General features: G+C 43.4%; 1 protein-coding gene across 1 annotated transcript in view; it reads right to left on the reverse strand.

The window, feature by feature from the left end:
• The window catches only part of URB1 (URB1 ribosome biogenesis homolog), a 52,270-nt gene that overhangs the window by 4,321 nt on the left and 33,476 nt on the right, over positions 1 to 14,473 (reverse strand). The window contains exons 23-38 of the mRNA XM_064644044.1: positions 14,045 to 14,246; positions 13,686 to 13,863; positions 12,832 to 12,890; positions 12,493 to 12,686; positions 10,709 to 10,819; positions 10,557 to 10,620; positions 9,564 to 9,735; positions 8,929 to 9,031; positions 6,061 to 6,221; positions 5,593 to 5,704; positions 4,589 to 4,695; positions 3,915 to 4,058; positions 3,118 to 3,227; positions 2,349 to 2,525; positions 1,770 to 2,011; positions 150 to 731 (exon numbers count right to left, since the gene is read on the reverse strand). Coding sequence (XP_064500114.1) covers positions 150 to 731; positions 1,770 to 2,011; positions 2,349 to 2,525; positions 3,118 to 3,227; positions 3,915 to 4,058; positions 4,589 to 4,695; positions 5,593 to 5,704; positions 6,061 to 6,221; positions 8,929 to 9,031; positions 9,564 to 9,735; positions 10,557 to 10,620; positions 10,709 to 10,819; positions 12,493 to 12,686; positions 12,832 to 12,890; positions 13,686 to 13,863; positions 14,045 to 14,246 — 2,718 coding nt within the window. The remainder of the gene's footprint in view (positions 1 to 149; positions 732 to 1,769; positions 2,012 to 2,348; positions 2,526 to 3,117; positions 3,228 to 3,914; positions 4,059 to 4,588; positions 4,696 to 5,592; positions 5,705 to 6,060; positions 6,222 to 8,928; positions 9,032 to 9,563; positions 9,736 to 10,556; positions 10,621 to 10,708; positions 10,820 to 12,492; positions 12,687 to 12,831; positions 12,891 to 13,685; positions 13,864 to 14,044; positions 14,247 to 14,473) is intronic.

The raw sequence follows: 14,473 nt of genomic DNA on the forward strand, positions 1-14,473 counted from the left end.
ACACATACAGCTTCTGCCTTGGAAGGTTATGAGCTCCAGTGGACATGGGCAAACTTCAAAATGGTCTGTTGAATTAAAAAACCCATGGAACTCCCTACTTCCTCCCATTACTGCCTTGTAACAAGAGAGATAAGGAAGAGACAAGTTACCTTTCTTGTTCTCATCCTCTTCTGTCGTGGCTGAGAGGCACAAGGATTTCACAAGCTCATGGAAGCTGTTGGCCAGGCCCTGAGCATCCATGAGCTGAAGCATGATGGAGCTGAGCACAGGGAGCTCTTTGGAGAGCTGAGCCTCACAGACCTGGGTGTAGAACTTGAAAAGGTTCTTCCTCAGTGTCTCATCCCTAAGCATCTCCCACATGGCCGCCGGCTGTGGCACAACACAACCCTGGAGCCAGCGCAGCATCAGTGACACGTTCTGCTCGCTGAGGCTGTGCTCCACCATGGACTTCACCAGCCATTTCGTGACCATGAGAGTGGATGCACAGGTGAGACTGACTGAGTCATCCCCAAGGTCACTGGGCCTGAGGGGCTCCCCTCCCTGTTTGGAAGGTGACGCTGGGAAAACAGGCTCCCAGTGGGCAAATATGGAATTCAGATGGTCTCTGCATTTCTCCAGCTCAGGCACTTCCAGGTCTGCAGTAGCATCATCTTCTTCAACCCCGTTCTTTTTCCGAATGTGACGATATGCACGAGAAGAGGCTTGGGGCTTGTTCTTGTCTTTAATATTTTCTGTAAGAAGAAAACCACCACCAAAACAAATATCAGATACTCTAAAGGTATCTATGTACTTTCCTGGTACAAAATTATGTGAGAAGGGTGGTCTCCTGTGTCGATTCAGTAGCTAAAAGGGTAAGTACCAGCCTCGTTTTGCTGCTTCATGGAGCCTGTGCCATTCAAATGGGCTCTGGGCAGCTCCCAGGGACTCCAGGCTGGAACACTGCTCTGAACGGGATCACCCAGCCCAGAGGTGAGAGAAGCTCTCGAGGCTTGGAGCAACACCTTGTGTTTTAAACCCACACATACAATAAGTTACAGATGTCACTACAACAACTCTCTTCGTGTCTTTCTGAGGAGTTTTAAAGGGTGTGAAAAACTTCAGAAAGACTGAAGCTTTTACAGTATCCCTTAAATATGTGATACTTTCATAATTAAACTGATACAGAACATTTAAACAAACCTATAGAAGCTTTAATGTGCACCAAGAGCAGTTGTAGTTGCAGGAAACCAGCACTGTTTTAACACCTCTCACTACCAAGTTCCTTGGACATCTTATTCACAGATATCACAAGAAAATTCACACAAGTCCAGACATACTTTTCCTTCCTTCAAACACTGAATAATTAACTATTTAATTTTCCCTTGCTTTATTTTTTTACCCATGTATCACTTTCAGATCGCCCATCATCCACACTGAGAACAATTCAAACCTTTGAGCACAAAGCCTCCAGGCACTGCTTTTTCTTTTTAAGATTTAAGAATACAGTTTCTCAAAGCCTGATACCAGATTTGCAATTAAGTTCATTTTAAAGCTCTTTCCCTTTTTAAAACTGTGTTTCTCCAAAGCTTCCAAATTGTGTTAAAGTTAGAAATCGCTGCAAGGAAGACCTGAAAAATTGCTTTCCATTTCCCTTCCTCCCCCACCAAGCCGTATCAGATCATCCAAGTAAAGTTATTAACACTATTTCCTGGGAAGTTTGCCTCACTTACACGGTTGGTTTGTAACAGCCTCAACAAAGGCTTCCTCCTCCGAAATATTTTAGCACTTACTGAGCAATTCTTTGATTTGGTATTTCTGAGCAAGGGCCTGCAGGTCCTCCTGCAGCTGCAAGTCTTTGTCGATGAGGCTCCACTTGTGCAGCAGCAGCAGCACGTCCCTGTTGGAGAGGACTCCCTCATTCACCGTGAAACGCCTCATCTCCCTGAAGGCCTCAACAACCACAGCACGATATTCCAGCACAGAACTGAGGGTGCTGAAGAACTGAGTCAGCTTGGCCAGATCTAGATTAGTCCTATGAACAGAAAACACAAGTGCATTGTATTTTTCTGTGTGCTAATTAATAAAATAAGTACAAGGTTTTTTCCCCTTACAGTCCATATGGTCAGGAATTAAGGATGCAGAACTTAACAGCAACTGTGCATCAAATGTTACTTTATTCCCCATGTCATCAAACAGCTAAACCTTCCTGTCAAAGAAATCTCATCCAAATTCACTACTCAACTTCCAAACAGAAGGTGAAAAAAAGCATGGAACTACCAGAGATCAAGAAATTTTTCTGCCCTTAATAAATTTCAAAGGGTAGAGAGGACGAGATGCAAACTGATTAAAAACAAAACCAAAGGACTTACCGAATGTGTTTGATTAATGTGATCAAAACATACAGAAATTCATTTACAAGCTGAATAGGAAGAAATTTCCTGCTCTCCTGGGATTGATTCTTTCTTTCTCTCTTGTCTCCTAAATTTGTTAGCCACAGAGTATGGAGTAAGGAAATAATTTTATTTATCACCTTGTTTTCCAGAAACCTGAAAAACAAAAGAAAACCCATATGGAAGGCAGAGCCTGACCAGGAACTGGTCCATCACCTGCAGGGGACCATATTCTTGTGCACTTTTGGTGCTAAAAGCCTTGCATGAACCTGTCAGGGCACTCTGTGCAGAAGAGATTTTGTGTGTGTGTGCCCACTTATGTGAAGGAGAGGCAAGGGGAAGAGGAAGGAGCAGGAGAAATGTTCTAGACAGCTCAAATCCATTACTGTGCCAATCACTGTGCAGCAGGTCCTATGACAGGATGTGAATTGTGGGCATTTGAAATTTAAAAGTTACACACACTAAAACAAGGCACTGTTTTGCTAAGTTTTTCAAGGAAGTGTTCTCAAAAACACAAAGCCCATTCCATCATCCCTCCCTTCCACAACCTGAAAGCATCTTGTTTCTGTTTTCAGAAACACAAGGGACATTTCAGAGTTCAGGAAGTTCTACCAGTACAGCCCTTGGTGCCGAATGTCACTGGTCCCGACTGTCTTCATCTGTCACCTTGGTTTTCATACTCAGTCACAAAATTATGCTCCTGGGGACAGTAGAATTGTTCCCATTTCTCTAGTATTTCCCTAGTTACCTTTTCTCTAAGATGTGCAGGACCCAGGTTAGGAGGCTGTGATCCTGTATCAGCTCATAGGCAGCTCTGGTGACACGAGCAGCACTTTGCAGTATCTCCAGAATACGACTCTGAAACAGAAAATGTAACTTGTTCTTTCACAAATTCAGAAATGGTCAGGATCTAATTATAAAACTTTTAGAAGGGCATAATTAGTAATTGGACTGGTATCTGATCAGCTTCAACGTAAAATGTATCACCAACACCAATTGTTCTCAGCAACCCCGGGGAAGAAAAGACATCTTCCTTTCAAAGCTTCATACCACAGGTGCTAGTCTTACAAGAAGTCTTAAAGTAGCAGGACAATTTTATATTTTTGTCCAAGATTTCCATATCTGAGGTACTTTTAACAGACTGGATTTCTCAGGGAGGATGCTCACAAACCTGAGAGCTTCTGGAATGTGAGCTTCCTTCCTACTGCAGCACTGTACAGGTCACAAACATGCTGGTTAGGGAATACAGAGACCCAAAAAAGCAAAGGCTCTGAATGTAGGAGCAAAGTTGTGGTACACAGGTGAGGCTCCATGATGGCAGGGAGCTGTTCCAGTTTCAGTGGATAAGGATGTGACTCCGCTTTCTATATAAGCAATTATTTCCCCCTCCACACATACACAAAACCAACAAGGAATAGATTTTCTAGAGCACAAGGGAAGAGTCAGCTGCTCCTTTCTGCTTTGTGCTTGTTTGAGATCTCCAAGTCATGCAAACTTCTGGGGTTTGGGGTTTTTTGGTGGGCATTTTTTAAAAAAAATTCTTACCTGGGAGCCCTCATCACACAAAGGACTGTTGAAAAAGGAGAGAATGACCTGGAAAATCCTCTGGTAGTCATAAAGCTCATAGCAATGTTTGTCACGCAGTCCTTCCCCAAGAAATCTGAGGATCCACTCACGCTCTGTTTTGTACTAGAAACCATAAAGAAAAATATCCCCATAAGACATTTCCAAACAATACCTGCTCCTAAGAGCACAAAAACCTGATTCCCTGGGAGTGCCAGCTCAAGGCTTACCACAGCTTGTTCTCCATTTCCATCCCTATCAAATTTAATCACTAACATCCATCAGGAACAGTCAGTCTGCAGCCAAAATATGCACTGAAAATGGAACCTTAAAAGTTTCTGTTCCTAAAATACTTCATTTGAGCTCAGTGTTAATAATCTAAACTCGAAGATGAATGTAAGATAGCTAGGGCAGAATATTCTCTTTAGTGTGCTCACAGAGAACACACAGCACAACGAATTATTTCACTGTGTGTTACTATTAAGAAAACAACAAAGAAATGGGGAAATAATAACTTTAATTCTAATATGAAACAAAACAAAGGTGCCTCTAATTAACTACCTATGGGAGAAGGAGATTTCATTATATTTTAAGGGTTTTTTTTCTATTATTGTCTGAGGAATTACTGGATACCTAAGATGTGATCCTTACATTACCTCAAAATCAAAACTGTAGAAAAGCTGGAAAAATCCTGGAACTTTCTTCAGGTCCAAATACTGGTGTGACAGAAGAAATCTGTTTACCTTTATATACATGTGCTCCTCTGTGAAGAGAAATAACTATCATTGTGGAGGAGGAACACATTCCCAATACACAACCACAGAGAACAGTAAATGGCAGCTGTACTGGGCAATGTTCCAGCTGTGAGAACAGCCCAGGAACTGCAGGAGGCCTCATTATATTGCTGGGCATCCCTTCTCTTCTCCAAAATGAAAAGCTCAGAGTGAATGAGCACAAAGCAGGTGAGAAGATAAACATTCACCATGACTCTGATTTCACCAAATCCAACACTACTGCATTGACAGAACAGAAATCTGCAGCAAAGCAAGAGGCAAAACCTCTACACACTTCAAGCCTAATTTTTTATCCTACAGACGAGACATGCCCCCCACCAGCAGTGAAACAAGTTGCCCTGAGGGACTATGCAGTCATCAGCCCTGGAGGTTTTCTAGGATCAGCCTAGAGGTCTGAAGGTTTTCTGGGACAAACACCCAGCAAAGTGCTCTGCCCTCACAGCTGCTCTGGGCAGAAGGTTGGGCTGGAGACCTCACAAGGTCCTTTCCAGATTGCCCTACTCCCTGAGGCCATGACTCCTTTGCAACAGTGACTTAATGTTGATTCAGCATCCAAGGACAGGAGAACACTTGGGCCAATCTACTCTGATCTGCTGAGCAGGACCCTCACACTCATCCTCTGCTCACCTCCACCCCAAAATTACAAGGAGGTGGTGGCTTCACCACCACGTATCAGACTGGTTTTGTACACAAATACAAATAGCACTTCCCATTGCTTCAGGAAGGCAGCCTACACAATACTGAGAGCTTTTCTGTGAAATACAGGAATGCAGGATCATGGCTCCCACCAGTGTCACAGCCCTCCCCTCTTCCAGACATGCACAGGGACTTGCCCGAGGAGTGACATGCACAGGAGGTTACAGTACCTGGCTTCAGTATCTGCTGTGCCACACGAGCAATGTAGAGGGTCAGGGAGAAGGTGAACCTGAGGTTGGGCTGCCTGATTCCATTCTGCACAGTATCCAAGAGATACAGCAACTACAAAAGCCCAGAAGAGAAAAGCCTGAACCATAAACCGAACAAATATAATAGGAGCATGAATACATAAGTCAGCTTTCAGGATATTTCATAGGCTGTAACTCAAATATCAATTCCATCAGGATTTCCATTCCTACAAACAAAATTTCTAAGAATGTCTAAAACACATTTCCCCACTTTTTCTGTCTATTGATTATAACAGGAAGAAACATAAAGCGATAGAGGAGAAACAATGGAAAAGAGGATAAAAAGCTGCTTTTAGCTCTTTCACCATGTGCATCTACATGGATGAGCAAAGGAGTGCCTATGACCTTCAAGGTCTCATCTGGCAGACTGGCAGTGGAGCTCAGTCTTACCTGGCTCTTCTCCCGAAAGCGAGCTCCTTCCAAGTGGGAGCGGAAGGAAGCCAGGACGAAATATGCAGCCGCTCTCATGTTGGAATCGTAGCTGCTCAGGGCAGCTACTGTGAGACCCAGGGCATTGACTTCCACAAACTTGTGACATGCCACCACACACTCTGTGGGAAGAGGGAAAAAAGACACAGCAAAGCCCCTGGTGAGTCCCACAGTATGTAACAGCACTATAATCCTTAACATTCCTGTTCATAAGCACCCATTTCTAGCTCTACCCTGACAAACTATGACCTCACCACATGCTGAAGGCTCCTCCAGCTAACAAAGGTGTTCTGCAAATCACTCTGAACAGGAATTCTTTACTTGAGCTGGAATTCATGAAGTCAGTCTCATTTATGTGAGACAGAGATGACCCTGCCTGCTAGGGCATGCCAAGTTAGGAGTAAACTCTGTAAAGACATATCATATCTCACTGTTTAGGGACAGCTGAGTACAAAGAAGAACAAGAGGTAGAATTCACCTCCCCGGAGCATTTTCTGGGTGCCTAAAAGAAAGATCAGCAAATGAAAAGCCTACCTGCACTAAAAAGCTTCTGCAACAGAAAGGGCAGGAGAGTAACACATAAATAGTCCTTTGGCCACAGCAGTTGTCCCTGTGCAGGCAGGAGTGACTCTGCTGGTAAGGCCTGTTCCAAGCAAAGTACCAAACTGCACCTCTGTGCCCTTCTGGGAAAAACAAAATCCAGCCCAACGGAAAACAGGAAACACTCCCTTCAATCTAACATTTACCTTCCACAGCATTTTGCCATCAGGATTTGGTGTTTCTCATTTAAGAGCTCTGTGTTTTGAAGAGTTTGTCCCATTTCTACCCACTGATGGTTAGAAAAGACTTGGTGTAAAACTGATTATTTCAATTCCATTCACCAGGAAAGGAACACAATGGCACCTTCTGATGGTATTTTACCAGCTACAATGCAAATGTACCATGGTGCTGAGTTTAGCCATAATATTAAGGTATTTTCTCCTCATTCACACTGAAAGTCAAGAGGAAGCTTCCAGAAACAAATATTCCTATTTAAGAAGGGGCTGTAGTCTTACTTACAAGTACCCATATTTGATCCACTGATTTCCTCCCCCATCACTGCACACACAAACTAATATATATATATGATATCTTTATGTAAACAAATCACAGATTGGTCCTGTCCCTGCATCAGCAGCTGGGCTGTTTCCCTCATCTTCTTCTCAATTGCCAGAACTCCTAAAACTCCATTTCATGCCTGGCAGATTCCTACCCAGCTCTGCTAGTTATGGGCCAGGTAACAGCAGAGCCTCTACCACCCCACCAGTCCAGTGCCCTTTGTCCCAGAGCCACCACTCTGCTCTCCTTCAGGCTGCTGGAGAACTACTAACAGGCACCAACCAGTCACACCAAGTGGGTGATTTCATGGGGTGGTGCCACATAATGAAATCCACGGTTCTCACTTCAGCAGTCCACAGATTTATTTGGAAAACTTTCTTCCACTAAAAACATGCAGTGGTAATGTCTTGCATTGAGACTGTGTTCAACAATTAACATAAAATGACGAGTTATTATTTAAAAAACCACCAAGTTAATTCTATGTCTGATATACAGCTTGTTTAAAGGACCTCGAGAACCGTGATGGAAAAGCTTTCCACAAGAAGCTTATCAGAGCTGAAGACAGACAGAACTTGCTATCTGCCCAACTCTAGAATGACTTTTTCCTCAGTGAGCATTAAATGCTGTGCAAGAAGTCCGTGTTTATAAACTCAGCAGTTATGTTACATCTGTGCACAGGGCACTGTGCAGCCAGTACAAAGAGCAAATAAATAAAGAGCTGGGAATTCCAAGAGCAGATGACATGGTTTATAAGCACCATGGGACTCGAACTCATAAATCACTTGGGCCCTTTAAAAGTGCCCCTCTTACAACACCGACTCTCATTCAGTGTGGAACAGTAAAGAGGGTTGTTTTTCTCCTCTCCAGTTTCAGATTCAATATAGCCACTGTCTCTCCACAGCTCCGCAAGAACACGACGTTCTCAGTCTCGCTGCTTCCCACGCAAGTGGCCACACAAGAGGGTCAGGTCAGCACCAGCTGCAGTGCTGCTGAGGCTGAGCAAGAACCATCAGATGCCTCTCTCCAGCTCAGGTGGTGGGTGGTGATGGCATTGTGCTTTTTTCAACTATTACACCCAGTTCCAAAGACATTGGCTGTCCATGCTCTTCATCCACATCCATCTCAAAGGTCCAGCACATTTACTGGATCATCTGAAATCCCTCCTCCTACGAAATGTCAAATAGTTCTGGTATCTTTTCTCCTCAGAGGACTGAAAGACAGTTCTTGTTCCTGCTGTACAGTTTAAACCATAGCTAAGGACAGGCTAAGAACACCCAAACAGGTGCTGTACTGCAAAGGTCTGGGTGAACAAATGACTATGAGTGTGGTTTCACTGACAGACACTAAAAGCCTGCCAAGTCCTTCTGATATTATTGGTGTGGAAAGTCAAATCTAGCTGTAACTACACAGTGGTTAACCATAACCAACACAGGGAGGGAGCTGGTTAGGAAATTCCTTAGGATACTTGTGTCCCTTTGATTTCTGAGGGCTCTCAGCCTGTTCATAACACACACTGGCCCCATGCACCTCTGTGTGCTGGAAAGTGAGTTGGTTGAAGTTTCCATGTTCTATAACTACAGCCTGTAACAGGCCAGATCTCCAGCCAATTCAGCCACAGCCCTCACTGCAGTACATTCCTTCTCTTGAAAGTCAGACACACATTCCTTGTACTACTTGCTCCTGCAGCAGAGTAACCTGACACCAAATACCCAAGAGAAACATTCGCTTTACCTGGTCTGGTCAGTTCACTGAAGAGCTGAAGTAGAAAACAAGGATCATAGAAGTCATCAAGACTCTTGACAGTTTCATCTTTATATAGTGACTCTTGTATTTCCTGAAACCAAATCCAAACCAGTATTTGTAAGGAACAACATCAATTTCCAGCTTGGTTTCAAACTTCCCCAACCACCTCATCCCAGGATAAACCAGTTGATACTACACCTTGTAAAATATAATGCAACACAGGGTGAGACATGCACTCAAGTGGTTAAATCTGGCCTTCACTACCAGGGCTTATTCACAACTATTTCTCCTCACCAGCACCAACAGCATGTCAGCAAACTTCAGGAAAGACTGGAGAGCCTATTGTCAGTGCATCCTTGGATACTCCAATTCTGGTCTCACACACATGACAATCTTTGCAATGCACAATCACACCTGCCAACAAGATGTGGCCCATATACTGCAACTCATCTGAAAAGTGCTCCTAAAGAATTAACTCCAGCCATCCTACGAATTGAAATTACTCTCCTGATGGAAACAAACTGCAATGTATTACATGAATGCAAGAGAGGAATGGCTCAAGTGAAAGGCTCTTTTTGCACATCCAAAGTAGGATAACCAAGGATAGCCTGCAGCAAAAGCACCTGTGATGGCAGCAGTCGGCGATGCTGAGGGAATGACAGAATTGTCTTCATCATCTTTTCTCGGTCTAGCAGACACAGAATCTCCTCCATGCTTGGCTGCTGCCAGAGGGACTTCCCCAGACTCTTGCAAGTCCTGTGATGCTCCACAGCAGCCGGACCCCAGAGCAGGATTCTTAAACATTGTTAAAAGTAAAGGCATTAGGAAACAGACTGCTGACACTGAGCAGAAAGCAATTCCAGGTTCAAAACAGGTATTTAAACTTTCTCTTCACTTGTACTTATTACCCTGTGGCAACATGAAACTAGAACTCATTTCCTGAACTCAACACCTTTTCCATCTATCACAAAGCTTTTTGAATTCAGTCTGAGAGTGTCTCATTAACTCTGTCCTACCCTGTCAATCCAAGTCAGAATGTACCTGCTCACAGAAAGTGCCTCTATATTTAAGCTCTAAGTGCAGGTAAGAATGAGCAGTTGCATTAAGAAACAGGGATTCAGACCTGCTCCAGTTGCCTAAGCCAGTGTTCTTGCACTGCTGGAAATATTTCTGCCCCCAGGACAGAAAAGTGCATGTGAGGAAGGCAGACCAAAACCATCAGTGTATGGAAGAACTCCTGCAACAGGCTTTCCTGTGGACTGCTCAGGCACAGGAAGGGGAAGAAGTCCTACTCTAATGACGAGAAGTCCTACACTTTGGCCTTCATCTCTGAGGACATCCCTATGGTGGGTAGTAAGTATTGGAGAGCAGGGGACTCCTGAAATGAGGCACTTCCTCACCCAACCTACGGACACCCAAATGTTTGGGCAACACATGAGAAACAGGGTTAAGAATAGGAAATTCATAGGAAAAATGTTTCTAAAAGCAAAATTCACCTCTAGCTTTGACATTGCTCATTGTTTATTTCAGTCAAAAATAAGATCCTGGAAAAATGCCAGTTGTGAGACTGTTTATTGGTGTGTAGTTACTCCAACAAAGGAAGGTGCTCAGCCTACCTGGAGTTTATAAGACTTTGATTATTCTTCTCATACAACTGAAGCAGCAGCAGTATCTTCTGATCTAAAAACCACGATTGAACCTGAAGTTAGTCACCCATGGAGATGAAAGCCAGACGTAGGAAATGCCTTTCCCAGGGTAACACACTCACCTACAGCACTCAGAGTGGCCCCGTAGGCCCCCAGCAGCACAGGGAGGTGGCTGCTCTCACACAGAGAGGGGCTGAGCTGCACAGCTGTCAGCAGAACATCCACCAGCGCCTCTGGAACAAGCACAGCTTTAGCCTGGCAGCTCCCAGTCACACAGTGCACATGTAAACACCCCCCCAGATCCTCTACAATGGATGCACAGACAGGACTGTACATTTTACATCAAGATCTGTCTCTAGAAATACCAGAACCCATTTCCCCAACTACACTAAAGGACAATTATGATGCATTTCATTGAAGTGGAACATCTTAAACCAGTATTCCCAAGCTGGACACACAAGGCATGTTGCCAGGTGAGGTCCCCAGTGTGGCACATATGCAGAAACTTTTCAACTTGCTCTCTGGTTAAAAAGGAGTGCTGTCCCCTACCCTGCCATACCTCCACTCCCTCCTCTCCCAGGAGGGCATCTAGAATGCATTACACGGGGAACAGGCAGACATCCCAGCAACCTCCCCAAGGTACTTGAGGAGTTATAGCAAGAACTTGTTAGTTCACACCCCAGCTGCAGTAACTACAAAGATGCTCCTACACTGTGCATTCCAACAGGGATCAGCACTGCAGAGTTCAGGTAGTTACTGAGCTACAGGAACTCTGTCCTATAGCATACAAAAATCACCCACTTTGTTCTATAACTAAGAAACAGAAAAAATAAGTGATCAGGTTACTAAAAGGCAAACAGGGTGTCTGTAGCACATTCAAAACCTGACTCCAGATTTCTCTACTCCCAGTATCTGAGAAGGCACAGGCTTTGGTCCCTAGTTATCTGCAGGAATCTGAAGAGCTCATAAAGCAACAGCCTGAGTGAATGCACTCTTGACATCAAGCTTCTGGAATATTGCAGTTAGCCTCAAAGGATCCATCTTGCTGCTCTACTGAAATACATTCTAAAGGTAAGACACATACAGTAAGCAGCAAAATCTATTCCTTATTTTTAATTTCACTAAATTTGTGACTTGACAAGAGCATTTTTCTCTTTTCAGGTGATTTAAAACTTGAAAGCTTGTTTACATGTTCCTCACCAATACACACAAAATTTGTTATCAACATGCTGCCCTGAAAATTTCCTCCCCTTTTTCTTACACAGCTCCTTTAATCAGTGAATCTCAAACCCCTGTGCTGTGGGGAAAAGCTGAGGTCTAGGTAGACTAAATGTGGTTAATGGTCAGGCAGCATTTCTGCAATGAACAAACAAACCCAATCCTACACATGAACTAGCATCCAATTTATATTCCAATTTATGAGGAAGGATATTCCTCATGAAAGTTGCGGTATCAAATACACCTCATTTAAATTAACATTTTTTGATGCAACTTGCAAAATCAACTTAAAATCTCCTGTATCAACCTATTTTAAAATAGGTTTCTCGTCACAGGACCTATATGCACTTCTGTGATCTTATACTAACTGCCTCACAGAAAGCAAAAGAATCAATCCAAGACTTCAACTTGGTTTAAAAATACCCAAAAAAACAAACAAAAAACCCAAACCTACTTTCCAGTTGTTTTAGAAATATTAGTGTTTAAAACCAGCATCAATAAAACATATGTAACATTTGGATCCAAGTACAGGTACAATTTAAAACTAAATGCTAATATTCTGGAACTGTTTAATAGCTCTGCAAGTATTCATGTAGGTGGATAAATTACTGGATGGAGAAAATATAATGCAAGAAAGACAAGATTAACTATATTTAGTAAAGGCAAGAAGAAGATAAAAAAAAAAAACCTCTTGTCTGGATGTTCATGCCATCTTCTTCTCTTGACCTCAGGATGACTGACAAAAATAGAGAGTGCTGCGTGACCATCATGTGAAGTTTGGAGAGCTTGACTAAGCTCTGACTAAGTGAAGATTCTTTCTTGTATAGTAACTGTAAGGCAACATTCAGGACTTTCAGAAACCCTTCATCTCTGTAGCGGTACCTTTGGGAGCAAGGACCACAGAAAAGTCAGATCCCAACCAAACTCAAGGAAACCTGCTTGAAATAAAAAGCTGTTTCAGAAATGAGAACTCTGCAAAGAAAGCAAACTTAGTAAAACCAAAGCAAATTAAAATGGAAACACTTACTTGAGTCCTGTCTTCACAAGGCTGTACCAGTCATCTGGGTCCACTTCTCCAACCACGCGCTGTGTGTGCAGCAAGTCAAAACAGGTGTTTACATTTGGCACACGGAGCTTCTACAGCTCATCAACACCAGCAATTTCTGTTCAAGGGACACGCTATCAACGTGCAAGCCAAACTCAGGTGGGATGATCAAGGGATAGCAGAGAAAAAAGCTCTTGGATACAACAACCCTATCTCCTTGTTCAAATGAAAATGCAAGGGTTGTTTTGTTGGTCTGCGAGCAGAGGAGCATATGGGCTGTATGTAATTGAAAAGCAAGCAGGTCTGTAGGTACCAAAAAACCCAGAGCCTCGAAACTTTTTACACTCCTGAAGTGTGAAAGGAATCAAAAGCAGGCAAGTCAAAGCAAGGGATTCGGTACTAGGTCTTTGTGTCCTTAAACTAAGCAGGCTGTGCACGTGGCACATAGAGATGGCTGGGTGTATGTGTTCCTTACAACAACTGATCAAAAGGATCTCTGCCCCAGACTGCAGATGCCATGGTAGGTTCTCAGCAGAAGTTGAGTTTTTAGTTAAAAAAAAAATCCACTGGCAACCTTTGATTTTTGACTCCTGAATACCTCATACTCTTGTCTTCAAAGGGGACTCCTAGCAGAAAGCAGTCATCAAGAACTCAAAACTGCTTTTTATAAAGCATTAGCAGGGCTAAGTTAACACCATAAAAGCTATTAGAAGTCCATGGAAACCATAATCTATAAAACAGGAAATCAAATCCAGTCTACATTTACCCAAGACACAAGTGTCCAATCACACATATGCACACAGTGTCACTCTGGCAAAGCAGATAAGAAGTCTCACCAGTAATTCCTCCAGCCTCAGCAGCATGGACCTCTCCACTTCTTGCTTGCTTTCATCTTTATTGCTGCTGTACATGGCAACTAACCCCTTCATGCAGGCTGATAACAGGCATCTCCTCCAGGAATGCAGCTCCTCTGAGTTTTCAAGCACTCTGGATATGGCATCTGCCACTGTCCAACTGCAGAGAGATAGTTATTTATTTTTTTTGTTCATGTTTAATTTGCTTTTTGTATATGTTAAAAGTGTCTTGCTGCCAAAGCACAGAGCGACAGATTCTGTGAGGAGAGGATGCTGTTACTGCTCACAAGATTTGCACTCAGGACAACCTGAGCCCTGAGAGGGCAACACACACTGCCCACCTCTCTTCATTCCCTGCTCTCTCAAAAGCAGCAGGAAGCTGGTCCATCAGGTTGCGCAGCCCTTTGCTTTCTGAAGACGGCAACAACTTTGAAAGAATTTGCAGTTTCACAGTAGTCTCACATGACACTTCTGTGTCCTGAATTCCAGCGCAGAGCTCCTTCCACAGAGCTTTCCTCAGGACAGGGGTAACAGCAGAGACAACTGCAGGGAGAGCAGAGGTCACAGTTTCCACCACCTACAGGTGTTAAGTAACAACACACTAATCCCAAATCATTTTCTAACCCAGGATTATTCAGTTTCTCGGAAATGATGCTATAGGAGCTGCTTATCTGATACAGGAAAGTGCTAGAGAAAGGCTTAGTTCTTTGCCCATCCTTTACTTTCCTGGGTGCTGACAAGGTCTTTTCACTGCTTGACCTTGTAGGTAC

The sequence above is a fragment of the Pseudopipra pipra genome, chromosome 2 (assembly GCF_036250125.1).
Source record: "Pseudopipra pipra isolate bDixPip1 chromosome 2, bDixPip1.hap1, whole genome shotgun sequence".
In the NCBI taxonomy this organism is placed as follows: Eukaryota; Metazoa; Chordata; class Aves; order Passeriformes; family Pipridae; genus Pseudopipra; species Pseudopipra pipra.